The sequence below is a fragment of the Anser cygnoides genome, chromosome 3 (genome assembly GCF_040182565.1).
Source record: "Anser cygnoides isolate HZ-2024a breed goose chromosome 3, Taihu_goose_T2T_genome, whole genome shotgun sequence".
In the NCBI taxonomy this organism is placed as follows: domain Eukaryota; kingdom Metazoa; phylum Chordata; class Aves; order Anseriformes; family Anatidae; genus Anser; species Anser cygnoides.
In genome coordinates, this window is record NC_089875.1 from 117893758 (window position 1) to 117921663 (window position 27906).

At 41.1% G+C, this 27906-nt stretch overlaps 2 protein-coding genes across 4 annotated transcripts; one reads left to right on the top strand and one right to left on the bottom strand.

Moving 5' to 3' along the window:
• Positions 1 to 443: 443 nt before the first annotated feature.
• On the bottom strand, positions 444 to 20569 carry MMUT (methylmalonyl-CoA mutase). Of its 2 annotated transcripts, none has more exons than XM_066995063.1 (13): positions 20446 to 20569; positions 18420 to 18839; positions 15900 to 16267; positions 15073 to 15230; positions 13628 to 13799; positions 13215 to 13463; positions 12044 to 12155; positions 10648 to 10763; positions 10144 to 10259; positions 4863 to 4994; positions 2487 to 2634; positions 2201 to 2368; positions 444 to 897 (listed from the first exon to the last, which is right to left on the bottom strand). In XM_066995063.1, exons 2-13 carry the CDS (start codon positions 18796 to 18798, stop codon positions 769 to 771), a joined length of 2247 nt encoding a protein of 748 aa, XP_066851164.1. In that variant the 5' UTR covers positions 18799 to 18839; positions 20446 to 20569; the 3' UTR covers positions 444 to 768. The 2 variants fall into 2 exon arrangements, with proteins under 2 accessions (XP_066851164.1, XP_047921695.2); XM_048065738.2 differs by lacking the exon at positions 20446 to 20569 and adding an exon at positions 19164 to 19181.
• Positions 20567 to 27676, top strand: CENPQ (centromere protein Q). Of its 2 annotated transcripts, none has more exons than XM_013184533.3 (9): positions 20567 to 20702; positions 22144 to 22272; positions 23599 to 23656; positions 24036 to 24150; positions 24532 to 24600; positions 25655 to 25784; positions 26203 to 26322; positions 26506 to 26583; positions 27019 to 27676. In XM_013184533.3, the coding sequence occupies exons 2-9, from the start codon at positions 22147 to 22149 to the stop codon at positions 27145 to 27147; spliced, it is 825 nt and encodes a 274-aa protein (XP_013039987.2). In that variant the 5' UTR covers positions 20567 to 20702; positions 22144 to 22146; the 3' UTR covers positions 27148 to 27676. The 2 variants fall into 2 exon arrangements, with proteins under 2 accessions (XP_013039987.2, XP_066851165.1); XM_066995064.1 differs by lacking the exon at positions 20567 to 20702 and adding an exon at positions 20894 to 21025.
• The last annotated feature ends 230 nt before the right edge of the window (positions 27677 to 27906 follow it).

The following is a 27906-nucleotide window of genomic DNA, read 5'->3' on the forward strand; positions in this document are numbered from 1 at the left end:
GGCAAAAATGGTGAGAATTTAGGATCGATTTACTTGAAGAAAGTCAAACTGTTGAGTAGACAGGGACAGCAAGAGCAATGCTGGACAAAAATACAGAACTAAGGGAGAACGATCACTGAAATGAACTTCACGTGAGAAATAGTGAAATATCACGGAAGGAGGGTGGTGTAAACAGGGCAAAGGTGCACTACTGCTCCTATGTGAGTTACGGCCAGATACAGTGTTTGTATCTTATTAAACAAACAACGAACTTAGAAAAAATATGGCTTATCTACTAATACATTTCTAAAGCGTGTTAAGTCAAATTAACATTAACATCAAAGTGCTGCTAGATTCAATCACATCTCTTCTGAACTTTAGTGATTTTGCCTGAAGACTGCAATGCCTGCCAAATGCATGAGTCTAAAAATTCAAAAGAAGTTATCTGCATGCAAGAGACCAACCAAGGAGCTAGAACATGTATTTTATTTATCAGCATATCTGGGAAAAATAAAAAGAAAAGAAAAACAAAATAAACAAAAAAACCCCACCCACTGAACTTCATTAATTCTTTGAATTTGTAGTTCTAGAGATAAAATTATCTTGTGCGTAAATATATAAATAACCCTCAAACAGAACAAGCAGAGAATTTACAACTTTCTTAGAAAGCACAAAACACCAGGCCAGAGGGCAGTGGAACCAAAGGTATGTGTCTGGCCATCCCTTGCTGATGATTACATTCTGTAAGTGATTAATATAAGGCCGGCTGAGTTGTGTTAGGTTTCAGCATTACACAGACTGCTGCCTCTTCTCCAGGCACTTCTCAATATCATCCAACACTTGGACGGCTGCTTTTGGAATGCGAGTCCCCGGACCAAACACGTTGGTAACGCCCGCTTCGTACAGGAAGTCATAATCCTGTCCAGAAAGAAATGTAAGATCCATAATTAACACTGAAACAGAAAATTGATTTTTACAGTTGCTGTGTGCTCTGTCGTGCATGCTGGGCCTAAGAAAACACACGCATCAGCTCCCAGAGAGAGGCAGCACAGCATCACGGAAAATGGCAAAAAAAAAATAGTTGGAGGAATAAAGAAATACTAAAAAACATTCACAGGAAAGGTCTTTTGTTTACTATCAGACTAATGTCAGATGCTTGAAAATATTCAGAAGTCACCTGGATGTGACCCAGAATAACCTAATCTAAATTTGATCTAACTTCTGATTTTGAAAATGCTGCTTTGAACAGGTGACTGCTAGTGGTCTTCTGCAATCAAAGGAACTCTGATTTTATGATTGTCCTGAAATTCAAAAAAAAAAAAAAAAAAAAAAAAAAAAACAGGAAGCAGTTACATACTCTCTCTTACTTCTCTACAGGATATACACCTTTTCCAACCGAAGGCTAGTAGCATCCTATTGAGAGATACTGGACAGAACACAGTTTATTGCTTAGAAAAATACTGTGAGTTTTGTTTGTTCACTTTAAAAGTTTGTTCTTCCTGATCACTTACCTGATTGGCTGGAGAAAGAAGTCTGGGAGAGGGGAATAACAAAAGATTTGTATGCAAATATCTCTAGACAGAAGATGACCCTAAAGGTGGCACAACCAGGCACATTGCGGATGAGCTACTGAAAATTTCAGGAGAAGGGCACAGATCTGACTGCAAGGGAATCCAAACAACTGTTCAACAGTTTAGGAAAAATAGTTAAGGAGAGGGAATGAGAGGCAACACTAATCCTGACAACAGGGAAACTGAAGAGAGGCTAAAGAGAGACTAAGATGTGTAGCCTACAGTTGCTGGGCCCAGCCACGTGTCTTAGTTGCTAGCTGTGCCTCTTCAGAACTGTTACTGGTAGCCATAAATTCTCTTCAGACAGGAGCTAGCCTTCACCAATATTATGCAAGATACTGGTAATCAAAAACAACAGAGCATAAAGAACACCCCCCTGAGGCTAGTCTTTTCATAACACAACTTAATATTCCATCCAATAAACAACGCAAATTAAACCAGGACACGGTGTGCAGAAAAGCAGACCGAGGAGACCTGACAGCACTCTGCGACCACCCCGCAGATCTGCGCTGAGCCTGACGATTGTGCACGGCAGCCTTCAGCACAGTAAATCACCTCTGACATTCAGAGAATATAAGAAATAGCTAAAAACAGCTCAGACTGAATTAAAGCGGTCTCCTATTCTTGATGGAAATAACGTTGACACGTACCTGAGGTGGGATGACACCTCCGCATATGACAAGAATGTCTGGCCGGCCGAGGGTGTCCAGTTCTTTGATGAGCTCAGGCACAAGAGTTTTATGACCTGCTGCAAGTGTGCTCACACCGACACAGTGCACGTCCGCATCGACTGCCTGCTGGGCCACTTCTCGAGGTGTCTGTACAGAAATAGGATTACATGACAATAGTCCCAGCCTGATTTTTCAGCAAGCATTAGGGAGGAAAAAAAAAAAAAAAAAAATCACACTATTTGAAACGCCGCTCAATCAGTCATACCTGGAAGAGGGGACCTATGTCCACGTCAAAGCCAATGTCTGCAAATCCCGTAGCAATAACTTTAGCTCCTCTGTCATGGCCATCTTGACCCATCTTTGCAACCAGTATACGAGGCCTGCGCCCTTCACGATCCATGAACTTGTTAACTCTGATTGAAAACATGTATTGTATCATTGTAGATCACTGGGATTCATTAAAGCATTTCCACAAATTAAAAATAAATAAATAAATCATAGGCTGCAATTGTAGCATAATTTCTTTATATCATACCAAAGGATCTTCCAATTCATGGTTTGCTTATGTAGTCTGCACACTATTTTAATATTCATGTTATGCGATTAATAACCAATTTCTTGTATTTACTATCCTGAACAATAAAACATTCTTTTTTGAAGAAAACCACTCTACTACTCTGCTACTTTGCAATGGAAAAAAACACTGCATTCTCTGACGATTTAATGAGCTGACTTACAACTAACTTAAACACAATTCTTAGATTTTAAGAATAATTATGACCAATTATTTCAAAAGTATGCATGGCACACAGGCTTGAGTTGGGTCTTACACACAAACAAAGGCACAAAACAACAGGGCACAAAACTGTGCAGAAAAGGATTACCACATTCCCCTTCCTGTGTGCTCCCTTCTGGTGGCAGTTCGGATTTCTGTTGAATTAAAGTGACCTTGTAATCACAGGCTCAGAGATTAATCTTTCACCTCGCTTCTCATTATCCGTGTACTGCCACGATCTGTCCTTGAGTGGGATGTTAAGACAACTGTTTTTTAGAAATATTACTAACATGAGTTTGTTCATATTGTACTGTTCTGAGCATTCTGTTAAGGATGGAGTTGTACGAACTTGGTGTGCCTGACACAGCTGCGTTAATCACTGTAGGAATCCATTGGTTTAGTTTGGGGAAAAGAATGACTCAAGAGAAAGCATTTATCAGCACAGATTTAAATAGCCTCAGGAGATGATGCCAGGACAACATGCATTATGTAAGAATAGTTAAAAAAAAAAAAAAAAAACACAAAAAAACGACACTGACATCTTAAAAAGGAATTATATCAAGGTGACTGGGGGAAGCAGACTGACAAAGCTTTTATTTGACAACCTATAGGAGTTGGGCCTTCCTTCTCTATTCCTAAGGACTGTTAAGAGTATCACCAAAGTTGGTACCCGAATTGATCTGTAATGTCTTAAAATCCTTCTCTATTGTTTTTTATTCCCATATTCTTGTTTTCTTATTTACCCACCCACATGCTCCCTTCCAACAAAACCAGCTCTTACGTGCTCCAGAGCCTGCCCTACTAATACCACCTGAGGCACTGCAACCCAGGGCTCGAGTTAAGAGTGGGGCAAGAGTGAAAACGCACTTTTGAAGGCCTGTGCAAACGTGACATGTAGCGAAGTTTCATTAGCATGTGCACAACCGGTTCATATGACCTCTGACATAGAGGCAGATATATAAAAAGGGAGCTGGATCTTTATTCTCAAGGCATCAGTTCTGCTTCATATAAAGGCATAATTACAAACGCTTAAATTCAGACTAAACATTTGAAATAAGAAAAGATGGTGTCATCTCCCAGCACAGCTACCTTCAAATCAAGCTAAACATTACCACTGCGAAGCCATCAAGAAATTCCCTTTTAAGAGATACTTTAAGATAAGCCCCAAGACAGCAGGGACTTATAAGCATTGATCCATGTTACACTGCCGCCCACTATAGCAATTCAGTCTCTTCACCCAAGAAAGAGGACAGCACTAAAGGCAGAAGCTGCCAAAAGGCACAAATAGTTGGTGTTTTCACACATACTGCCATCCGCTGATGTTTTCTCCCTAGAGACATGAGTAAGTAACAACCATAGGCTGAAAGCTGTGCGTGGATATCCAGACATATTTTAGCTTTACAGTGTTAAAAACAGTAAGAAAGAAGGTGCAGGAACAATTTATGGCCTGCCCCAAACCAGGTTTTGCAAATATGAATTGCTGGAAATATTTGTCGAGAGTATGATTACACGGTTTCAAACAAATCAATCCAATGTATTGAGATCTCATGCAGTGTTTCTCAGATTCTTAATCCCAAGGCTGCCTATTTGAACAAAATCCTCAAAGTATAGAGTCAGCTTCGTGGATTTTGTTTACAAGCACATAGAATTAAATTAGGTTTTAACTCTTCTCTTATTGCACTTATTTCTTCTCATCCTGATTACTTGCTTATAGGCATGAGAAGGCCTGTGCAGGCGGTTGTTTTGTTCTGGGGAATGTAACTCGGGATTTGGGGAATGCTTTTTTAGGGCACAGTGAGTAGCGGAACATACACCTCATGGACTAAACGCAAGGCTACGTGAGGCTTCCTGGGAAGCTATTCTCACCTATTGATGGCATGAAGAATTTCATCACTCTCTCCAAACTCCTGGCGGTAAGCTCCACTCACCATTCGGTCACTGGCTTTATGCTCTCCGAACACCTTCTTCATCGCATCTGTTATTTCTCCAACGGTGCACCTAAGACAAGGAGTATTAATATTATCAGGAGGCTTCTATGAGAATAGAATACAGAAATCACTGGCAGTGGCCCAAGTATTTGCCTTGCTACAGGAGTAAATTCAATTACACTCGTTTCCCCTGTGGTCCTACAACTCTGAACATCTGACTCATCCACTAATAGAGCATGCGAGAGTATTTTTAAGAAAGCATGGTTTTGCTGATGTGAGAAGTGACTTTATATATGACAAGGCAACTGGGACTGTTGCACAGCAAAATATTTCAGCAAATCGAATTTTCTCAACTGGGAATTTTTTAATGCTCAGATTGCATGATCTTGCACTTGGACTCAAACTCAAAAATATAAATCAAGAGAATAAAAAAAGAAGAAAATACCCAAAAGCAGACTGCAACCTAACTTGTTTACTGGAATTTGTTTGCATTGACCTTACTGCCTATATTTTAAGTACTTACTGTTCTTCTTCTTCTGACATAGCTCTTTTATCCATTGAGATGCAGAGGAAGTTAGGAAAATCCATTTACATGCAAGTTACAAGCTCTGTTTGCTACTGGAGACACTGTACGTGTTAGAAATAAACCATTTTACCGCTGTAGCACAATTGCCAGAAGCAAACCAGGTTTTGCTGCCTTCTCATATAAACAGAAGAAATAACAGTTTCTGTTGTAAAGCATTTAAAATTTTGTGCTTAATGGATTCCACCTTTCTGTGTAAAATCTATCATGCGGACTTGAACCAAAAAGACAATGCTGTGATACAATAACAAAAGAGCCCCCACCTAAATACTAAGAAAAAGAAATTTACTTGGAAGGGAAAAACAACTTATCTGTGGAGAAAGAGCAGTTCACCAAGTAGTCCCTTCACACCAAGCTTCTTCTGGTATGAAATTAACTGGGAGTTGGTACTGTATAATCATTTTATGGTATGCCACTAAGCGCCGGATGAAATGTTACATCAATATATTCAGTAAAACTATTTTAGCTTATATTTGAATAGAAAAAGATTAAAGAATTTGTACCAAGCACAAGTATGACTTGCTGCAAACTTTGTCAAAGTGAAAGGAAGACAAATAGCACCTTTCCAAAACACTTTGAAAGTAAGCTTATATATACAGAGACCAAACCCTATCCATTTGGCTACTGCTAAACACTTTTCAAACCCCTGAAATTCACATTTTTTCCCTGTCATATTACATTTAACTATAAGCTACTCTTAAGTGAAATTAGTTTAAGCATCCCCCAAATCTTTTAATACAAAATGCTCAAAGGACTTTTGTACAAGATACAACTTCTGGCCAACAGAATTGTACTCAGGTTTCCTTCTGCTGTTTGCATTTCCAGCAGGTACTACCTGACTCCTACCCTGCTCAATCTGCCACACTTCCAATATAACAGATGGATTTCTGCTGTATTAACAGAATGATTCAGTACATTTCAGTGAGGTGTTTTACTTTCTGCGACTGCCCAGCTGTTTTGCTTTTTTACTTATGTGTTGTATACTCAAACTTAACCATAGTTAACATGAGCCAGCAATGCACTCTTGCAGCCTAGAAAGCCAACTGTACCTGGGCTGCATCAAGAGCAGCGTGGCCAGAAGGCTACAGGAGGAGAAGGTGTTGGTGCCCCATCCCTGGAAGTGCTCAAGACCAGGTTGGATGGGACTTTGAGCAACCTGGTCTAGTGGGAGGTGTCCCTGCCCATGGCAGCACGGTTGGAATAAAACAATCTTTAAGGTCCCTTCCAACCCAAACCACTCCGCGATTCTATGATTCTATAATCTCTAACTAAACTAATATAAAACTGCAGAAATTCTATCTTGAACATATAGATGAGATCTGCAATGCACATGCCTGAAGGTGGCCTCTTATTTCTATGTATCGCTACATGGTTGGCCTGCTTTGTCTAGAAGAGAGCATCGTGCTGGAACACACTTTTTTTACTCATTAATACATGCTCGATCATTTTTTGTCATCTTCCCTCCCCATGACCTTCTGGAATTATATTTTGAAAGTTCTCTGCTTTTATCCATTGTCTTCCTCAGCACAGTAAGGAGTTTATATCTGGATTCAAGAGGTTCTTAGCTGACAAAAGCAACCAATGCAAAGTAACATCAAATTTATATTATCTGGAAGGCTGTGTGTGAATGGGACTTCGACTGATACTATCTTCAAATTTATGAGTTAGTAATTCTTTAACAAGCGCTAAGTACAAAGCAACCTGTCCATGATAGCAGCAGAACCCACTGACATCACTATGTGATACTCTTCATTTTTACAGGGTGTGGAATCTCAGACAGCTTAGGAAGCGTTACCTGAATTACAGCAGTTTTCAGATTTTATTCGCTGCTACTGTTTTTTGTTTTTCAGGACATCTACATAATCAGATTAATACTCCTGTTGTCTGATAGTACTAAAAAAATAATTGAAAAGCAGGCTAACGTGTTAGTTTAAGTGACTTCCCCAAGGTTGAACAGTGAGTTTGCAGCAGACTGACAAATAGTATCTAGAAATACTGACCCTGTCTCAGAGTGCTAGATGTCACAGGTTGCAGCTTGACATAGACACATCCCATGCATAAACACTGTCAACTTCCTCCTGTGTAAACACTGTCCATGGCTGAACGTGCGCCTTCTCTTCTGGAAAAAACTCTGAATTTCAATACATCTTTCACCCCTTCTTCTTTTGCAAAAGCAGTGTAAGAGCACAACTTCAGTTTTAAATTGAAGTGCAGCACATGTAAGTATACTTGTATTGTACTCTTCTGTTCTTGCCATGTGGAAGAGTGAATAAAAATTTCATGTAACAGGTGAAAAAGAAAGGGTCTGGACTACCAGCTTTATTGAAGTATAATCTGGTGGCTGGGATTAAGTTAACTGTGTACTGCACAAAAACTGAAATACATTTCTTTCTTCTGTAAATGCTGCTTCTAAAATCCCTTTAGAGTACTTCAGAAATTCTGTCCTAAGTCCCTGAAACCCTTAAAATTCACAGTTCCTAAATAATAATAGCTTTGCTTTTAAACTACTCGAGTGTTGTCCTACTATTTTCCAACCAATATTAAAAAAATAAAAATCTTTCCTTAGTTCTTAGCCCTGCTGCAGAGGGTGCCATCTACATATGCACAGTGGGACAGCTGTCAGCTGCCAGCAATACAGCCTCTCTTCTTAACATGATTAAAATCATATTTCTAATGACAATATTTTTCTTTAATCAGCTAATCATAACATTAGACAAGTTCTTTACAATCTGGATAAACAAAACCCTTCCCATTTCTGTTTACCTTTACAGCAATATTTTGTTCTAGATATGACTGTTATCATCTCAGTATTGTAAAACTTAATTATTCTAATTCTTATTATTAATTTATAGCTATTTCTATGCACGCTGATAAAACCCTACTAAACAATTATGCAAACCTGAGAGAACAGAAGTCACTGTGCCTTTATTTTATAAATTTGTGTTTCCTTCATATGACTGTCACTCAGTTGTCTTGTGTGGAACAACATTTCGTTCACACCTTTGTTTTGATGGATAACAGGTAGTTTACAACCTAATCTACGGTTTTAAGTCAATCTATCATTTTGAAATAAAGACCAAAAGTTAACTATAAAATCTGTTTTATGTTTTATTAGCCTGTAGCCCTTAGAAGATGTCTGGTGGCAAGGACAGTGTGTTTCTACATAAACTGCTGTCTGTGTCCTATGAATTTCTGTACTTCAGCTGCAGAGGACTGCTGCACAAATATCAGAAAGTCAGTGACCATAATGTGCCTGTTAAGACTGTCACCTTCAGTCTGTTCAATCATTACTGCCACCCTCTCTGTGCATTTCACAAGCAATGAGAGGTAGCAGTGTGTAATCAGGTGACAAAGCACTATGAGGACACAGACTGGGCAGACCAAGAAGCAGCATCACATGCGCTTCATGCCTTTGTCCATCTTTGTCTACTACTTGTCAAGGATGAATGTGCTCACCTGAAAATCTTTTCCCATGTTGCCCTTAATAGAAGGTGCTCCTTGTAAATGTTCACAGAGCTCACAACCCTCCTTTAAATGCTCTTTATCAGACATCATGACAACTTCATTCTGTGTCACATCTTGTATTTGGACTACTTAGTTTCAGGGCAGAGATGTTTTATTTTGTTTGCAACTTATAAAGGGGAGCTGCAGCCCATGAAGGCCTTTAAAAATAATAAAAACAAAGTCCCTAAGGAGAGAAACTAGCAGTTAATTTGTCAATTTTGGTAGAGAAGACACGAATCCTTGGTAAATCCAACACGACCCTTCAGTAACCCCTACAATACACAGACAAGCACAGGTAGACATGCTGCTAGCAGCATTGTGACAAACTCTCCATGGGACAAAATGTATTCAAAGTATGGCTGTTAGTGTTCCAGGAAAATGAATGAAGAAATTAGAGAAGTTACAGTAAAAAACAGGAGTGTATCACAATAAGGAGTGGATTTGGCTTGTTAATTTCTGGGGCATTTAGTTAATTAAAGAACAGGTAGATAAGGCATATTCTAGGCACTGATGCTTACTTTGATGTAGGAACGAGAAGAGTCTTTTAAGACTTTAAGACTTTCACCTTAGGTGAAAAAAGTACACATTCCCACTGGACTCTAAAAGATGTCTCACTGCTTTACTTAAGAGCATCTTTTACATCTTTGCCTGACTAAGGAAACTTATTTCTCAATCCAAAAATGTTTTCACACCAAGCTCTGGTGCAAGGAAGGATGAAGCAACAGACTATATTAAGACTGCGCATATCCATTTTAACATGTCAGACACTTCTCAAGCTCCCTGACCTATGAAACTGCAGGGTGCCTGAGAAACCTAGTTACATGATGAAACTGCTAAGAGTCTGAGCCTTAAACAACACAAGGTGCGTGAACAACATCATTTCAGATGAGATGCTTTGTATCCCCATTGTTCTTTATGAGAAATTAAAGCATAACTGTAACAGAGTGTGAAACGTAATTGTCTATCTTACAAGTTCAAACTGCAGCCATTATTTATTTCCATCTCTGAAGAAAAGAAACAGAACATCTTGAGAAACCAACTTTGCTGACACCGTGGTCAAGAAGAGTTGAAAGATGAAAACAATCAACCAGTTTTTACTCAGCAGTTGGATATTCACCCTCATCCCCAGTACCTTGAACGTGCTGCTTCCACTGCAAGAGCCAGTAAATTGCCTTCACCTGTAGCTGCACACTGTGTTAGAGCTGCAAGACATTGCTGGGCTGCTGCTGGATCTCTACTAGCCTTCACCTGAAGTGCAGAAAAAAAATATTCAGTCTGAGTAAGAAGCATTACGTGTTTTTAAAGCAAAACTGCATAGCTATTTTCTATCTTAGTTTTAGAAAATGTCACTTTCTCAATTTTGAAAGGTTATTTATATACTCATGAGATTATCTAAAGACAGGGATTAAAACCCAATGAACAGAACATTTTTGTTTGAATTTTAATGCTTTGTTTCTTGGGGTTTTCCAGCAGTCTGCACTGAATTTAATGAACAGAAATCCAGCTTCTCCACTAAACACCACTGTGTCCTCAGAAATTTGAGGGTCATGTTTTCAGGAAGCCACCTTCCTGTAACATTTACTCAGGTTCTATCTGCAATTGTAATGACTCTAATATTTAAGAAGGTAGTTCCCACCTTATTAATCTTCTCGATCTGCTTGCTACGGACTGAAGTATTATCAATAGCCAGAACTTCAACTGTCTCCTCTTTTTCTAGCTGATGCTTGTTTACTCCAACAATTACTTCAGACCCTGTTTGCAGTGGAAACACCAGAAACTTAGAATACGTTTGCAAACTACTATGAAAGGGCACCATAATTATAGAACAAGAAAATTTTGAGCAATATAATGTAGTGCTTTACTTTATAACTATATACGCTTCAAATACTTAAATAAATGATAAGAAGGACTTAAGTCTATTTTCCGTGTTTTATGATAAGAGATGGTTAAATGCATGAACAGTCAGTGAATAGTAGGCAGGTAAAAGATTTGAAATAGAATATTTATCTTACAAACTCACTTAGTAGTGACTCACTAATATTTATCAGCTATTTTTCTCTTTTTAAGATTATGTAACTGAATTTTACAGGATTAAGCAAAGATACTGGTCTTCTACACTGCTCTGCGTTTACTTTTCTTATTTTAGCAGACAAATAAGAAAGTGAAGTTCCTACTTAAAATTACTCCATGTGAATAAAAATTAAATTATTATGTTCAAAAACTGGATTTTAGTTTTCAGCCAGTATGGACTTAACTATCATTTTATTTGCAGTGTTTGATAACATTACTACGCTCTCACTCTTCAAAGCAATAAAACCTGCTTCAAATGTATCCTCCAAAACAAACAAACATCACCACCAAAAATACTTAAGTGTATATAAATTATTTCATGTTCCAGTTAAGCCTAGTTTCTGCTACTGGACTGTTACCAGAATGCAGACTACAAAAAGAGGTAATAAGCACATGTATGTTTTTATTACACATATACAAATGTAAATTTGTACATATTTATACATCTACACACCTCCACATATACTTATTATATGTGCATATTTATAATCACAAAGAACCTTCCTCTAATACAAGATGACTGGGTTTTTCCAGTCATCAGGAGACACGGGCACTTCTCAGACAAAATGAGAGATTTGGCCAGATTTGGTCAATGTTGCCACCTGCTGGAGATCACAGTTTTAAGTACAGGAGCCATAGTCCAAAAATACTATGCCAAAAATTAAGTAATTAGATATGATAGGCTCAAGGTACTCCATTAAAATAGTGTTTATAGGGCTTTGTCTAATCTGGTCTTCAATATGTCAAGTAAGATTGTTTTTATATTGATACTAGTTTCATACATACTGATATATCCAGAAGCTTTCACTGATGTTCAATTAAAAACTTACCATTTTATCACTCGCAATCTACTATTCCTAAACTAAGGAGAAAACAAATGAAAGCAAACACATGCAAAAAAAAACTTTATAAAAAGGTATTCTACTGGGAGTTTCCCCTTCTTTCATCACCCTGCTCCCTACCAGAGTCAATCCTGGCTTGTCTTCGGGCTGCACACTCTTCAATACGAAGTTTGGGAATTCCCTCAGCAACAGCTTTGGCCATTCCACCCATTTCTTCAATCTCCTCAATGAGCTGAGAAATGCAGAGGATTGAGAAAAAAATAAAGGGAAAAATAAAGTATTAGTAAGGTTCTCAGAATGAGCTTTGCACTTACACTACCATCCAAATTGTTACAACACTTAAATACACAGTCTTGTACTCCTAAAAGTGTTTCCTCTCTCTGCATCTCAGGCTATGGGTTTTGGTATACCAGGTCCTTTTCTGCAGAGCTGCTTTCCAGCTGGGTGCCCCCAGCATATCCTGCTGGCTGGAGTTGTTCCTTCCCAGGTCCAGGACTCCTTTTTGAACTTGATGAGGTTCTTGCCAGCCCACCCCTCCAGCCCGTCCAGGTCCCTCTGGATGGCAGCACAGCTGCCTCTGGTGAGGCAGCCACTCCCGCCCACTTTCATGTCATCCCTGAATTGTCTGAGGGCGTGCTCTACCCCCTCATCCAGATCATTAATGTAGATAGACAGGACTGTCAATTATTGATCCCTGGGGTACCCCACCTGTTACTGGCCTCCAACTAGACTTCGTACCGCTGTCCACTACCCTCTGGGTCTGCCTGTTCCGTCAGTTTTCAACCCACTTCAGTCTGCTCATCTAGCTCATACTTCAACAGGTTCTCAATGAGGCTCTAATGGGGAACAGCATCAAAGGCCGTTATAGTTTGGCTATAAAACTTCACTTGCAATAACCCCTGGTTTTAAAGTTTCAAGCAGACAACCATAGGCATGAGTAGGCATGTACCTAGGTAGGACGGTTTGACTCTTTCCACTTTTGAACCCCCATTTTTTTTCCTTACATATGAAACAGAGATCCCGTAAAGTCAGGAGTCTTCAGACTTGATAATTTTATATTTTATTCTACATTGGGCTATTTTCTTTCTGAAGGTAGTCTGCCAAAAGGCTGAAGTTTCTCTCTAAACACTGAGTTTTTATAAAGTTCACTTACTAAAAAAATCACTGAAGCATAAGTGTAAGAATTCCCTTTCAAGAAGCTACCAACATATCAAACAGTACCTTAAAACATCTCTTAAATCTCCTATACCTAAAATTTTCCCACAAAACATAAAAGGTCATGCAAACTAACCTTCAAAGCAGCTTCATAGACATCATCGGTGAGGCACTCCATGAGGTAAGATCCCCCCCAGGGGTCTGCCACTTTAGGAATCCCTGACTCCTCCTGTATTATGATCTGCGTATTCCGAGCAATGCGAGCGCTCTTCACCGTGGGCAAACCCAAAGCTTCGTCAAAGGAATTTGTATGCAAGGACTGTGTACCCCCAAACACTGCAGCCATTGCTTCAATGGTAGTACGAATAACGTTGTTAAAGGGATCCTGGAAGCAAACGAAAAGCTCTGAAGGATAAAGCTTCTGCTGCAGGACTAAGGCATATCAGTCACGCATATACTACCACAAAGAAAATAAATAAATTAATTAAACGAAGGCACAGAAGTTAAACGTATTTTAATCAGGAAACAGATGAGGGTCCCATTTCTAACCTGCTCAGTGAGTGACCAGCCTGAAGTCTGACAATGAGCTCTCAGCAGAAGAGATTTGGGATCCTTGGGTTTAAACATTTTCTCTACCAAGTGGGCCCACAGCCGCCTCCCAGCTCGTAGCTTAGCTATTTCCATATAGAAATTCATGCCAATTCCCCAGAAGAAGGAGAGTCTGTAATAAGAGAGTACGAACAGGATAAAACTTTAAACTAATCTAAAAACCTCTGTTTTAGTAAAGGACAAGTCCTTTATCTTAAGTCCAAATATCTTAAGGGAGGGCGTGAAGAGGATGGGGCCAGACTCTTTCTAGTGGTGCCCAGAGGCAAGGCAAGAGGCAACAGGCAGTGCCTCTTGCCAGTGCCACTGGTTGCTGGAACTGCTAAAATGCCCCCAGGGATTGTTTGGGGGATCCCTAGGTGAAGCAGTGCTCCAGCAGGTCATCGATACAGACAACAATGCTCTAGTTTCCAGGAATTCTCCTGGACACAATCTTCTTGTGTAGCTATCACTCACAAACTACTTTAAACGAGAAGTCATTACAGATTATAAGCAAGCTTTCACCCTTCCGGCAATTTTAATCCAAATTCAACATCAGTTCAATTCTGGATAGCATATCAGGGAACACGCCAATTGATCTACCTTTTTATTTATAACTTCTATGATTTATAAAAGTAAATATGCTTAGTAAAAGCCCATAAAACTCATTATACTAAAAATGCACTGAATTAGCTACTGGAACAATTTGCCAAAGGCTCTTACAGTCTCTGTCACCAGAAAGTCTGACAATAATGCTGGATCTTTTTCTAAATGATCCACTTTAGTTTTGTCACAAATCTCAGAAAGAGGGGTTAATTCAACTCTCTCCGACAGTTTGACTATGCAACAGGCTGCAGGAACCACATCTGCTTCAGACTCGCTGTATATTTAGGTAACGTGTAAATCAGAAAAGACTAGACACTGAAACTGTGATTCTGCTCAGTTTGGCAGTAACTAAACAATGATACAATATTCTGGTGAAAATGAAACGACACTTTTAGGAAACATGCAATTATAAATTCCTTGAAATACCTTAACTTTTGCTTTGCTAAACATGTATTTTTTTTCAAATATTTCAAAGTGATGCTAGATAACAAAAGACTCAATAACATTGCAAGAGCTTTTGATACATTCTGCAGTCCTAAAGCTACAACTGTATCGGCAATGCTTGGGCTTCTGAATGAATTTTATTCAGTCTGTTAGCAGAGATGTAGTATGTGGACTGTCGTGGACCAGATAGGTTGTTTTGTTTTGTTTTGTTTTTTGCAAAGTTTAAATGGCAGCAAAATGTATTTGCAATAACAGTGCTGCCAATATTGACTGAGAACACAAATACTGAAGAACATTTAATGTTAACGTAGGGGTTTTATGAAAAACGAGTTTTGTACTTGTAAGTTTGTTTAGCTCACCTTGGTGCGAATTCATCGATGGTGAGGCCAGCTTTAAGTCCAGTTCTGCAGTACTCCAAGCCATCTGCTATAGTATAAGCTAATTCCAGAATGGCATCCGCTCCTGCCTCTTGCATGTGGTATCCACTGATTGAAATGGAATTAAATTTTGGCATATACTGCAAAAATAAAAGAACAGCGTATGAAAGCAGAAGGGAGGGGAGAATTGTGCTATCAACATCCAGAAATAATCCATTATTTGTAGATTGCAAATACAGCACACTAGATGGTGTTTGCAGATGTTTATTTGACGTGCTTTTACCTTTTTTCATTATTGTGTTTAAGCTATCATTCATCATGATCATTCTTTCTCAAGGTGTTCCACTCTTCAGTGAAAATGCAACTACGAAAACATTTTGTAGTACTGAACTTTGGTACTTCAGGACTTTACGCTTTTCATTACCTTCTTCTCATGCTTCATTTCACAGCTGAAGTCCTTCAAGATTTCTTACCTCCTTGCTCCTGCTTACAGCTGCATAATGCTTCTTAACTACATGGCTTCTCATTCTCTACGCAACCAACAGCCTCTCTACTCCTTGTCTCTATGATTCTTGCCATGCTTTCAGACTTAGTCTTAATCTGGTTTTGATTTAGACTTACTTAATCCTAAAATTTATGCTGTAAGTGATTTGGGACCTTCACTTGTCTTAAGCTGTACTCCTGTCTGCTTCCACAACCGCATCCTTCTTCTGTACGACAGGCCTTCCTGTCTTCTGGGTTGTTCTGCACAGTTCCTCATACGTAGGTAACGAGGTATAATAAAGTAAATGCACTTGAACAATGACTACCTTTGAGGTGTACTGGAAGATGTCCGCAATAATCCGCATGGATGGTTCTGGAGGGAAGATGTACGTATTCCGGACCATGAACTCCTTCAGTATGTCATTCTGGATTGTCCCTGTCAGCTTGGCCTGAGGCACTCCCTGCTCCTCTCCAGTCACAATGAACGTCGCCAACACAGGAATGACTGCTCCATTCATTGTCATAGAAACGGACATTTTCTCTAAAGGAATTCCATCAAAAAGGATTTTGGTGTCTTCCACTGTATCAATGGCAACTCCAGCCATTCCAACATCCCCTCGAACTCGTGGATTATCTGAATCATAACCACGGTGGGTAGCTAAGTCAAAAGCAACAGACAATCCCTGTTGGCCAGCTAAATGAGACAAGAAAAAAAAAAAAAAAAAAAAAACACAGAAAAAGAGATTCAGAAGTGTTCAAAAGTTGAATTAGAACTGAATCTAATTTTATTAATTGTATTTTACACCATCCAGCTTTGTACAATAAACCCATTTTTGATGTTCAGCACTGCTCCCTGCTGAAACTTGTACAAGGTCATATAATCTACGGTAAATTTAAACTTTCAATGAAAAACCTTTTAACTGACGAAAAAAATATTGTAGTCCTTCCAGCTCAGCCACATAATCAACTCGGTGTGCTTAACAAACTACTGAGTAACTTTTTATCCACAAATTAGAAATGTGCATATACATTTAGTGTCAGGGCTTACACTCAGAAATATTACTTAGTGTAGCTGGAAAAAAAAGTGTGATAAACCACATCCCATTAACTTCTTATCACAAATCAAACACATGCACACTGATTGTTTCCATGGCTCTTTTGACATATGCTGATTACTCCTGATGAGAAGTGATGCATTACTAAATCTGCAGCAAGAGAAATTTATTTATATGATATTATAAGAAGAGAACTGGACTGTTAGAGCTCTTTGGCAGACTTGTTGCTGCAACCTGAAAGCAGTACTTGGGGCTGCAAATCCCACACATTCATCCTCTGATCGGCATCACTGCTCCTGAACTAACTGTATCTAACCCCTTTGCAAATCAGCTTATCATCAGAACTCTTAATGGTCAGATCCCAGCCACCACTGTTAATCCAAAAAACTAGGTGTTAGCTCTGAAGCACAGTGACAAAAAAACTTTAATTTGTCCAGCTCACTGTTGAGACAAGCAAACCAAATTTCATCTGTTGTGAGAACTGATGATTCACTGATGTTGTGAGAACTGATATTTCAGCACTGCTCCAATTAAAGAGTGATTTAAATCGATTAAAAATGCTTTACAAAAACCTAGGTTAGATTCAGAATCAATGCTAAGAAATCCGATATTAATACAACTATTAACACAAGAATAGAGGTAAAATTACAGTATCACAACGTCAAAACTCAGATGACGATGAAAAATTCAGGCAGCAAGCATTCTTGAGGAACAAATTGAGCAGTGCTACCAGCTGTCCCAAGCCTTAAAACTCCTGCTTCCCCAGCGACTTTCAGCAGCAAGGCAGAGTATATTCACAACAGTCTCTTTCGAAATGTTTGTTTGCAAACCTCTAATACCCTGTATTTGTGTTTCCTTAATTCACTGAGACCTTTACAAACACAAAGATTCAATACTTGCAAGAATACTGCAGCAGCCAGTACTGCTTCATATTAGCTAACCAAAATAAGGCAAAAGGTAAAAATTCCCCCCCAAGATCACCCCTCCAGCCTTCAACAGCGACATTTTGCATACGAAGGACTGTAAAGTGGGACGTAAAAGCATCACAGACATATTACTTGGAATGCAAATGTCAGTGGTCTGTTCTTTTGACTGGTAAGGTTGTAACTAGCTTCAAAAAGAAGCATAGCTGGTGTAAAACAGATGTGTCAGTCTAACAAGATTAACTTTTCAGTAGAGCTTTTGCAATACTCAGAAGTACATTATGATGACACTCTTGCTATTACTTAAACGAATTGCTGCAAATCACAATGGGAAAACTGCTCTCAAATAATGAAAATGCCAATACTTTTGGAAGCTGGCTTTACTAGTATACCAGGAATGCCACTGCTCATACGTATTCGCATGAGTTCATTAAAAGCTTACAAAATGAGATGGAAACCCAAAATGTCAGAATGCATTAATACCAGAAATAACTAAGTGACAAATTTCAGCAGATTTGTTCTCTACAGTATTTTATTACAGTCAAAAAAATGAGAGCAAAGTGCTCCATGATCTCTACCGTTTGAACTTTGGGATGCAGCCAAATGCTGTCTCTGCCAGCGTCAAGGCAGAAGAACTAAAGATAGCATTTAACACATTCATCTCTCCATCTCAGTAGTAAAACGAAGCAAGGAGAGCTTCAGAAATGATCTAATTTACGGCTGCTAAAGAAATACAGTGCCACTGGGAAGAGCCTATGAGAAATCAAACCCCACCAGGCTGCACAATCACATTTTCCATATAACTTCACACGTGACTGGTTCCCGTTGCTTTGCATGGCAGAGTGGCCTCCCACAGGAGCTCTCTTACCTTTAATATTGTCCTTGTAGAACTTGTTGCTCTCCTCCACTGTACTGAAGCCAGCATACTGGCGGATGGTCCACGGCCTGTATGTGTACATGGTCGGGTACGGCCCTCGTGTGAAAGGTTTCACCCCCGGCAGCTCCTCCGGGAGATCTTTCGTGTCCCTCTTGGAGTACAAGGGCTTGATGTCGATTCCCTCTGGGGTACGCCAGATTAAATCCTTCGGGTTCTTGCCTTTCAGCTGCTTCTCAGCAAGGGCAGCCCACTCGGGGTGCAGCGGCTGCCTGTGCAGCGACCGCCACGCGAGCCTGCAGGCTGGAAGCTGCGCCGGGCAAATGCAGCGGCAGGGCCGCAGGCGCAGGAAAGCATCCTTGGCTCTCAGCATCTTTGTCCCAGTGGTTGGCCAGCACGGTGCAAGCTGAAGGGCTTAAAAAGAAATATTTTACATTACCATACAGATCTGAGGTAGGAGATGTCAGGTTGAAAGTTTAAGCAGTTTGTTAAAGCCGAAAAAATTATTCAGGAGAAAAGAGAAATGTATTCATTTGCTGATTTGACAGACGCCCTTGTCTTTCAACCAGACAATGCATAAAAGTTCATGAAAAAGCATACATTTTCCTCTGGTAAGGGAAGATATTCCAACTCATCTACAGCCACACATGAATTGTGCACCTTATTTCAGTCCCTAAGCAGCACCACCATTAATCAGTCAGTGAAAGACAGTGCAGTGCACAAACACAGAGTGCCTACCTGCCTCCTCGCCTTCCCACCACCTCTCTCTGATCTACAAATTCCTTTGGGTCAAAGAGGAACCCCCAACATCAAATAGGAACTCTGACATGAGGGCGCCGTCAGCAAATTGCTGACATTTCAGAGGGTTTCAAAAAGGTGGTTTGGGCTGGATGAAAATCAGGGCTATGGTGGGAAAGAAACAAAGCGATAAAACCTGGTGTGTGAGAACACATGAATAACAGAAGTTGCAGAGCTCACCCCATCGTGTGTGACACTGAGATGAGGGATAAACTCCCCCAAACTGTAAGATCCTCTGCTTCTGCCCTATGTCCCCCCCATCCCTACACTTTTCAAACCAAGCCAAAATCTCCACAGCGTGGCTCCAGGGCCCAGCCACCTCCTCTCTGCCTCATCACAGCCCCTGGAAACCCTTTTCACACAGAATCACACAATGATTGAGGTCAGAAGGGACCTCTGAAGACCATCTAGTCCAACCCCCCTGCTCAAGCAGGGTCACCTACAGCATGTCACACAGGATCATGTCCAGGTGGGTTTTGAATATCTCCAGAGAAGGAGACCCCACAGCCTGTCTGGGCAGCTTGTCCCAGTGCTCTGTCACCCGAACTGTAAAAAAGTTCTTCCTCCTATGGTGATGAAACCTCCTGTGGTTCGGTTTATACCCATTACCCCCAGTCCCACCACTGGCCACCACTGCAAAGAGTTTGTCCCCATCCTCTTTACCTGGTCCCCTCAGGTATTTGTAGAGGTTAGTAAGATCCCCTCTACAACTTTTCCCTCAGGCTTTTATGAGAAAGTCAGGGTAAAGCTGGAAAGCATCCCCCTCTCTGTTACGGTGCAGCAACATGCTCCTCACACATTTTTGGATGCTACACACAGCACGCCTATAACCTGGCATGCACAAGGGGCACTGGACAAGCCTCAGCTCCCTGCAGAGAGCCTGAGGGCAACCTCTGCGAGCTGCACTTCTGTACAGGTCCTGCCACGGCCCTCCTGAAAGGCAAGCACGCAGCACAGATGTGGCAAGCGGACATCTGAACGCCTGGTACGGCCCCGTTCAGCCCCACTCGGCCCTGTTCAGGCCCACTCCGTCCCGTTTGGCCCCACTCAGCCCCGCTGGGCCCCGTTCCGCCCCGCTCAGCCCTCACAATCATCCCCCCCCCCCCCCCAGCCCTCCTCAGCCCTCCCAGGCAGCACCGAGCACCCCCGGCCCGCCCCCTCACACCCCCTCGGTGCCCAGTAGGGACCGGAGGACCACCACGAGGCCTCCCCGGGCACTCACGGCGCTGTTCGGTGCGGGACGGGGCAGCGGGAGGGGCGGGACGGGCCCCGGGGCGATGCCGAACCCCTCGGTCCCCTCACGGCCCCTCAGGACCCCTGCCGGTGCCCCCGCGCACACTGCGCATGCGCCTCACCTCCCCCTTCCCCTCCCCTCGTCGCTATGCGCATGCGCCCGGTTGCGCGGGTAAAACGGGTCGGTAACGGCTCGGTGCTGGGAGACGGAGCTGGTGGGAGCCGTGAGGAGGCAGCGGTAGCGGGGTGAGTCTGTGCGCCGGGAGTTGTTGTGGGGGTTGCCGCTGTGTTAGCCGCTAGGAGCGGGGGCTTGGGGGAACGCGGAGTTGGTTGTAAGGACTACAGCTCCCAGTAGGCTTTTCGCTCGGAGCGCCTGTTGCGCTGTTGGGGCTCGCAGCGTTGCATGCTGGGAGTTGTAGTGCGCGCGCCGCGGGCGGAGAGTCGCTGTCGTGATGGTCCCGTGTCGTGATGACCGGCGGGGGGGTCACCACGGGGAGCGGATCCCGGGAGCACAGTCTCCGTGGCACTCCTTGGGAGGCGAAATCGGACGAACTGCGGGAGGGGTGGCGGTATGGGGCCGGTTCTGGGCTCCCGCCTGTATCCCAGCACTCCTGCATAAGGAATCCCAGAGCCGTTAGGGTTGGAAAAGACCTTCGAGATCACCTGCTCCAACCACCCCCCTACCACCAATGTCACCCACTGAACCATGTCCCTAAGCACCACGTCCAACCTCTCCTTGAACACCCCCAGGGACGGTGACTCCACCACCTCCCTGGGCAACCCGTCCCACTGCCTGACTGCTCTTTCTGAGAGGAAATGTCTCCTCACTTCCAACATGAACCTCCCCTGGCACAACTTCAAGCCACTCCCTCTAGTCCTGTCTCTAGTTATCTGTGAGAAGGGGCCGACCCCCAGCTCCCCACACCTTCCTTTCAGGCAGTTGCAGAGAGCAATAAGGCCTCCCCTGAGCCTCCTCTTCTCCAGACCAAACACCCCCAGTTCCCTCAGCCGCTCCTCACAGGACTTGTGCTCCAGGCCCTTCACCAGCTTTGTAGCCCTGCTCTGGGCACACTCCAAGGTCTTGATGTCCTTCTTGTAGTGAGGGGCCCAAAACTGAACACAGTAGTTGAGGGAGGGTGTAGCAGTTGGGAGAGAACCATTGGTAATTGCCACAGCTGGAGAAACTTGTCTCACCAAGAAGAATTAGCTGCATCTGAGCTGTTTTGCAAGGCTCGTGGGATGTGCAGCTTCCTTTTCCTCCATCTCTGTAATAAATAAGCCAAGAAATTAAAGGCTTAAAACTGCAGCAAGGGATGTTATGGTAGACAGTAGGATAAAAAAGTTCTAATGGATTATCTCTACCAGGCTACCTTATAAAGACAAAGAATTTCTACTGCTGAAGGCCTTTATGTGCAGACCACATTGTTCCCGCTGCAGTTATTGTGTTGCACTGCTGATCTTTGGCATGCTGGCTTTTACATCTACAAAAATTTGTAGATTACACAAAGCCTTGTCTAAAAGGCAGATGGGGATGCTTTTGTAATGGTCCTGCACTTAGACAAGTATGCCAAGCTTCAGGCTCACGTACTGTGGCATTTCTTTCCTTTTGCTTGTTAATGTGCAGTTTGTATGAGATGGATTATAATTGCTGGATTCTTTGTTTCCTCCTTTGCTGTTTGGTTTACAGACAATGAAACACCACCGTACGTATTCCAGTAAAATGGGGGAGACAGATAACGAGGGAACAGCAAGAAAACCTACCAGCAAAAAAAAGGGAACGGATGGAGAAAGAAGAAAACAAGCTCAAAAAAGAAAGGTAATCATTATTTTGGGTCAAATAAGTTAAAAAATAACCAAAGAAAGAAAGATGGATATTTGCCCACTTTTCTGGCAGACTTCACAGATTTTATACCTTTCATTAAAGGTAGTCCTCTCGAGGAAATGTCCAGTGTGGACAGTTCCTTTGAGACTGTTGTGGTTTAACCTTGGTAGGCAGCTCAGCCACACACAGCTGCTTGCTCATTCCCCCACAGTGGGATGGGGATGATAGGAAGGTAAAAGCAAGAAAACTTGTGAGGTTGAGATAAATATAGGGTAAAAGGTAAAGCAAAAGCTAAACACCCAAACAAAGCAAAATAAGGAATTCACTCACAGCTTCCCACTGGCCAGCAGATGTTTAGCTGTTTCCAGGACAGCTCCATCATGCGTAAGAGTTGCTTGGGAAGACAAATGCCATACCCTCAAACATCCCATCTTCTTTCCCCCAGCTATTATTGCTGAGCACAGTGTCATGTGGTATGGAGCACCTGTTTGGTCAGTTGGAGGCAGCTGTCCTGGCTGTGTCCCCTCCCAGCTTCTTGCGCACTCCCAGCCTTGCTGGCAGGGCAGTATGAGAAGCAGAAAAGGCCTTGATGCTGTGTAAGCAGTCTTCAACAACAGCTAAAATCCCATGTTATCCGCAATGTCTCAGTCACAGATTTAAAATATGGCACTATGCAAGCTGCTGGGAAGAAAACTGACACAAAAAAACTAACTAACACACAAAGAAAAACCACAGGCAAAGCCATAATACAGCCCCCCCACCTTAACTAGGAATCCTGGAAACCAGGGAGCAGGTGTGTGCTACTGTGTGTTTGGTCAACAGAGGGAAGTGTTGCCTGATGGTTAACAAGGCGAGCTGGCTGTGGTTTTGAAGACCTGCATAGAGTCTCCTTGAACAGAGTGGTGAAATCTAAGTTCCTTTGGCTCATGTGACGTTTATTCAGTCCTGGAAAATATTCTCTCCATATCTCAGGATTGGCCTGAGCAGCTTACTGTTGGAAAGAGTTTGCTTAACAGCTTACCTTATGAGCAGTGTGAGCTCAGTGCTGGTTAGGCAAACATCTTGTGTATTTCTTATTTCATGGCCCATTATTGGAATGGGAGGAACTAAGAAGAATGAATCGCTTTCCTTAACCTACTTGAGATAAACTACAGTGTCACAGTTCAGAAAGCCTTTTCTCTAGTCAGTAATAATAGAGGAGTGTCAAGCATTGAAGTGCTTTCACGTGCTTTTTATGGCAGGTTAATGGTAGTAAATAAATGGTTGCACAGCAGAGAATGTCTCAAAATTGCAACATTTGTAGTAAATCTTTCTTTTCAGGGAGTCACTCAGGCAGTCAAAAGGAAAAATAAGGAAGATGAGGATTATTCCCCTGCAGGTAAGGTTGTAGTCTTTCCTTATTTTTATCTCTCACAAATAAAGTGCTAGCAGTAACTGCTGTGAATTTACACACGTGGGAGAATCAACACAGCAGGGGCCTTGTCTTGTTTCTATCTCCAGCAGTTTTGGAAAGGTATCTGGTTAGAATGGAATCTGCTGCTGTAGGAAAGAACCTTTTGTATTTCGTGCTTGTTAAAGAACTTGTCACTTGCAAATAAAAAACACCATGTAATATAGATGGATTTGATCTGATATTTTTGTGAGATGGCAAAATCCAAACCATTGCATCTTCAACTACTGCACGACCGAGTTATAAAAAAGCTGCTTATCCAGGTTCAACAAATCATATCTTTTTCTTTCTTTCTTTGTGTTATCAGGTGAAAGAGGTTATTCAAAAAAAGTGAAACTAACCAGTGCTAAAACAGAATCTTGGCAGACTCTCTCAGAGAGCAGCAGGAAGTTCCTGGAAACTGTAATGGACTCGGGAATACTGTAAGTGCCAAATATCCTGGTGATTCTTTTCTTTATTCCCCAGGGAATAAAGTAAAAATCATGACATTGCCCAAGTCAGAAAAGCTGACTTGGTGCTTGAGGCACAGTCTCACCAGTGCTGAGCATAGAGGAGCAATCACTACCTGCACTATTTCTGATGCAGTTCAGGATGCCATTCTGGGCACGCTGCTGGCTCATGTTCAGCTGGCTGTTGACCAGCACCCGCAAGTCCTTTTCTTTTGAAGAATGTATGATATAACTTTGTGTGAAGCTGGAAACTTTCATTTAGAGAAGTTCTGACTATGTTTACTTGACTTGAGGTCTTCTGTGCTTGCAGGCTTTCTGATTTTAAAAAAAACTTTGCCTTTATTTTCTTTCCAGATCTATTTTATGCCAACAAAGTGGGGGAAAAGGAGATGTTCAGAAACACCTAAACCTCTTGAAAGAGAGGTAAGAAATAATAATTTTGAGAGAAAAAGGGAATTTGGTTTACCCAGTTGTTCTGTGCCATAGTTTTTGGATTAGTCCCAGGATTGCTCCTGGGAGCATCACACTTAGGAAAACTTGGAAGGGAGAGTGGATGCAAAATCAAGGAGGGAGATATTTTGACAGTGGACAAGCAAGTGTTGTTGAAAGTATCCAGACCCATTTTAGCTACTTCTACAGAAGTAGCAGGACTAAGCAGGTATTCTTAACAGCTCTTTTAATAAGCTTTGTACTTATTTAGTAGGGTTTACGTTTGTCAGCAGCTATTTATTTTATCATTTTATGATAGAGGCAGGAGCAGTGAGCTAAGTTTTCTTAAATTGTAATTCCTTTTGTGACTGTTAAAGTTAATTCAAAGAGAAGTCAAAGGAAAAAAAAATTTGCTAGGGCATGACTTGGAGTCCTTTCATGCCATTATGGGAACAATTGTTTGTGGCTGAGAATTTTTGTGTTCGTATGGGTTGGTATACCCCTTATCAACATTGGGCCTAAACCTGTATGCTGCTTTCTTTGGTCTTCCAGTATGTGGACACGAGCAGCTAGTTTTTCATAACTTGTTTTCTTTTTTATGCTTCATTTGTGATGTGTCAGGTTTGATTTCTGAGTTGCCAAACTCCTCCTGCACCTCCATATCAAATCTGTGTAAACTGTGACAGTTTGTATATAACAAGAAGATACTTGGACTTTAGCAAAGTATTTGATATTGTTTCCTACAGTAAACAACTGACAGGCCTGTAATTCCCTGGATCCTTCTTCTTGCACTTTTTGTAGATGAGCATCACATTTGCTAACCTTTGGTTAGTGAATTTTGGAATTCCAGTTTGGAAAAGAATCTGGGACAGCTTTTCTTCCTGTCTTGATACTTTTACTCCGCTGACAGCAATTGGGCTAAACTGAGTTTAGTTTCTTCCCAGAGAATTCATTAGTAATTTTTTTGTTTGTTTCTGGTTTTTTGTTTGTTTCTTTTTTTCAAAGAACTCCAAACAAGTAGTCATGCTTCCTTTCTCTTTTTATAAAGGATGCTGGGACTTTTCAAGACCTTAAAGGTGCCTCCGGGGAAGCTGGGTGACCTGAAGAATGTCCTGAGCCTTCAGTTGGCAGAGAAACAAATGCTTGAGACCAATGAAAAGACTTTGATACAACTGCAGGTATGAAAGAAATGGAAAGGAAGAAAATAGGTTTTGTGATGCTGCTCCTCAGTGCATTGTAGCTTTTTACTAGAAGGACTGCTGGCTATGCCTGTGCTTCTGTGGAAGAGTAGTCCAGTGTTCACCATCACCCACTTTAGCTACAGAGCAGAGTATTTTTTTTTTCTTTTTCTTCTTTTTCTTTTTTTCAGTGACTTGGCTGATGCTTTGGAGAAGAGACATTAAGCTCTCAATGCTTTCTTAAAGTACTATCAGGAGATGGAACAGATGTTAATTTCTTGTATTTCTTGTTATGTTTTTTTTTTTTCCCATTCTTCAGGACTGTTTTTGTAGGGATTTTTATGCTGTATATTAAGCACAAAAGACTCACCATTTCTAAAGCAGATTTTGTTCTGTTTTTGTTTATATTTTATCTTAGGAAGAAATAACTGAAGCTGAGCAATCAGCAGAACACATGGAAGAAACTATAGTGAGACTGCAGAACAAAATCCAGGCGCTCAAGAAACAGTTAGAGGAAGATGAAAAAAAGGCCCGGAAGGTATTGGCAACAGGTTTTGCTGCATTCCTCTAAGGAGAAGGTGTTTCAAGAGCTAGTACATGTGAGCTGTTTCTGCAGAGAGTGTTGTATAAAGGACTCATCTGCCTTTGAGAATGTCTTTTCATTTTTTCAACTTCAGTTGCAAAATTTAAAAGTTCAGGTTTGTTTATTTCTTCCTTCTAGGTGTTCCAGGAAGGTGGCACTGGGGCACTCCACCTTCCAGAACTCCCCAAGCGCAGTTTACAGGCACCCACTTTGCAGGTGAGCATGGAATATGTTTTCGGAGGCAGCTTGAGTATGAGAAGGAAGGCAACAGAAAGTGCTTTTATTACTTAAACGGTGCCAGAGAGGGCAATTTATCTGAAAGCTTTTCCTTTTTCTTTCTCTTCATTCAGGGCTACATAATGAGCTTGTGCTTTAAAAACAGAACAAAACCCTTGAAAACATGCCACTTAAAGGAACACTTGTCTTTTCTTATGAGCCCTGTGGTTCTAAAAGAGCATGTAATCATTTCTGAAGTATACCTCTGTGTAACTGATGGAAGGAAGTCTGTTTAAGTGTGTGCCTTTTAATCTTTTATTTTTAGCTGAATCTAAATACAGGTAGTCTGCATGAATGTCTGATGGAGTGAAACTTCTGTTGGATTCAATATAATTGTTTTTTTAATTTATATTGTCTATTATTATTTTTCTTTAGGAAGAAATTTTGAAGATAAAAAATCAGAAGGGTCTTCTAAAGGATATGAATACTATTCAGCAGTCAGCTGATATGAAGAACATGTTAACCCTCATTGAAAAGATATATGAGAAGGTGGACTTCCTTTGAGAGACCAAAATATATGGAGTCTCCTTTGAAGCAAGATGATGTATGCCAGTGCACTCACTCTGTTAATGTAGGGCAGTGGGATGCTGATCATAGAAATGGCGCTTTGTTCCTAATGGCTTTAGTGTTTTGACTGCTGAATATAAATCTGTATCTGCATTCTGGGACTCGATTAACATAAGTGATCAATAATCAATACTCATCAAGAAACTTTATTTTTTTAACCTGTGATGGCTTCTAACGTTGATATATACTGCGTTAGGGGGAGGGAGGGAGGTGGAATTTGTGTTTATTTTGGTATTTTTATATAGTAAGGTAACCCATTTTATTTTGACTTTTATATTGCATCTGTAAATTGGTGAAAGCAGTACCTCTTAAACTAACATTTATTTTGGAGTTAAATCCTCTTTAAACCTGAAGCATGTAATAAAAATATGTTTATCTAGTGCTCAGTTGCAAATCTCCTTTTCAACTTTCACAGCTCTTAAATAAAAAAATAAATAAATAAATGCAGGAGATCGTATAATTTTTACTAAGTCTTCAGGAATTTTGTTTTATTTTTACATTTTCATATTCAGTGCTTCTCAAAAAGCCATTCAAATGTTGTTTATCCAAACAAATGAAGAAAATGGGTAAGAACATTATACAGCAAAGTTCTAATCTCAAAGTTGAGAACTCACCTCATATTTCATTAGTTGCCAGCTATTCTACAGCTTTAGACAAAGAAAATGAAGTCAAAAGATGTCTTTCCCTGTGTACTTT

What these genes read in the sequence shown, in the direction of transcription:
- MMUT (XM_066995063.1), bottom strand. Translation starts at nt 18,798, where the DNA reads ATGCTGAGAGCCAAGGATGCTTTCCTGCGCCTGCGGCCCTGCCGCTGC. An exon ending in AGATCGAGAAGATTAATAAG is followed by an intron (nt 10,260 to 10,647) that starts GTGGGAACTACC and finishes TCTGCACTTCAG; the next exon opens with GTGAAGGCTAGTAGAGATCC. An exon ending in GAGGTGTCATCCCACCTCAG is followed by an intron (nt 898 to 2,200) that starts GTACGTGTCAAC and finishes CTTTCTGGACAG; the next exon opens with GATTATGACTTCCTGTACGA.
- CENPQ (XM_066995064.1), top strand. Translation starts at nt 20,909, where the DNA reads ATGGTCCCGTGTCGTGATGACCGGCGGGGGGGTCACCACGGGGAGCGG. An exon ending in AACAAGCTCAAAAAAGAAAG is followed by an intron (nt 22,273 to 23,598) that starts GTAATCATTATT and finishes CTTTCTTTTCAG; the next exon opens with GGAGTCACTCAGGCAGTCAA. An exon ending in ATGAAAAAAAGGCCCGGAAG is followed by an intron (nt 26,323 to 26,505) that starts GTATTGGCAACA and finishes TCTTCCTTCTAG; the next exon opens with GTGTTCCAGGAAGGTGGCAC.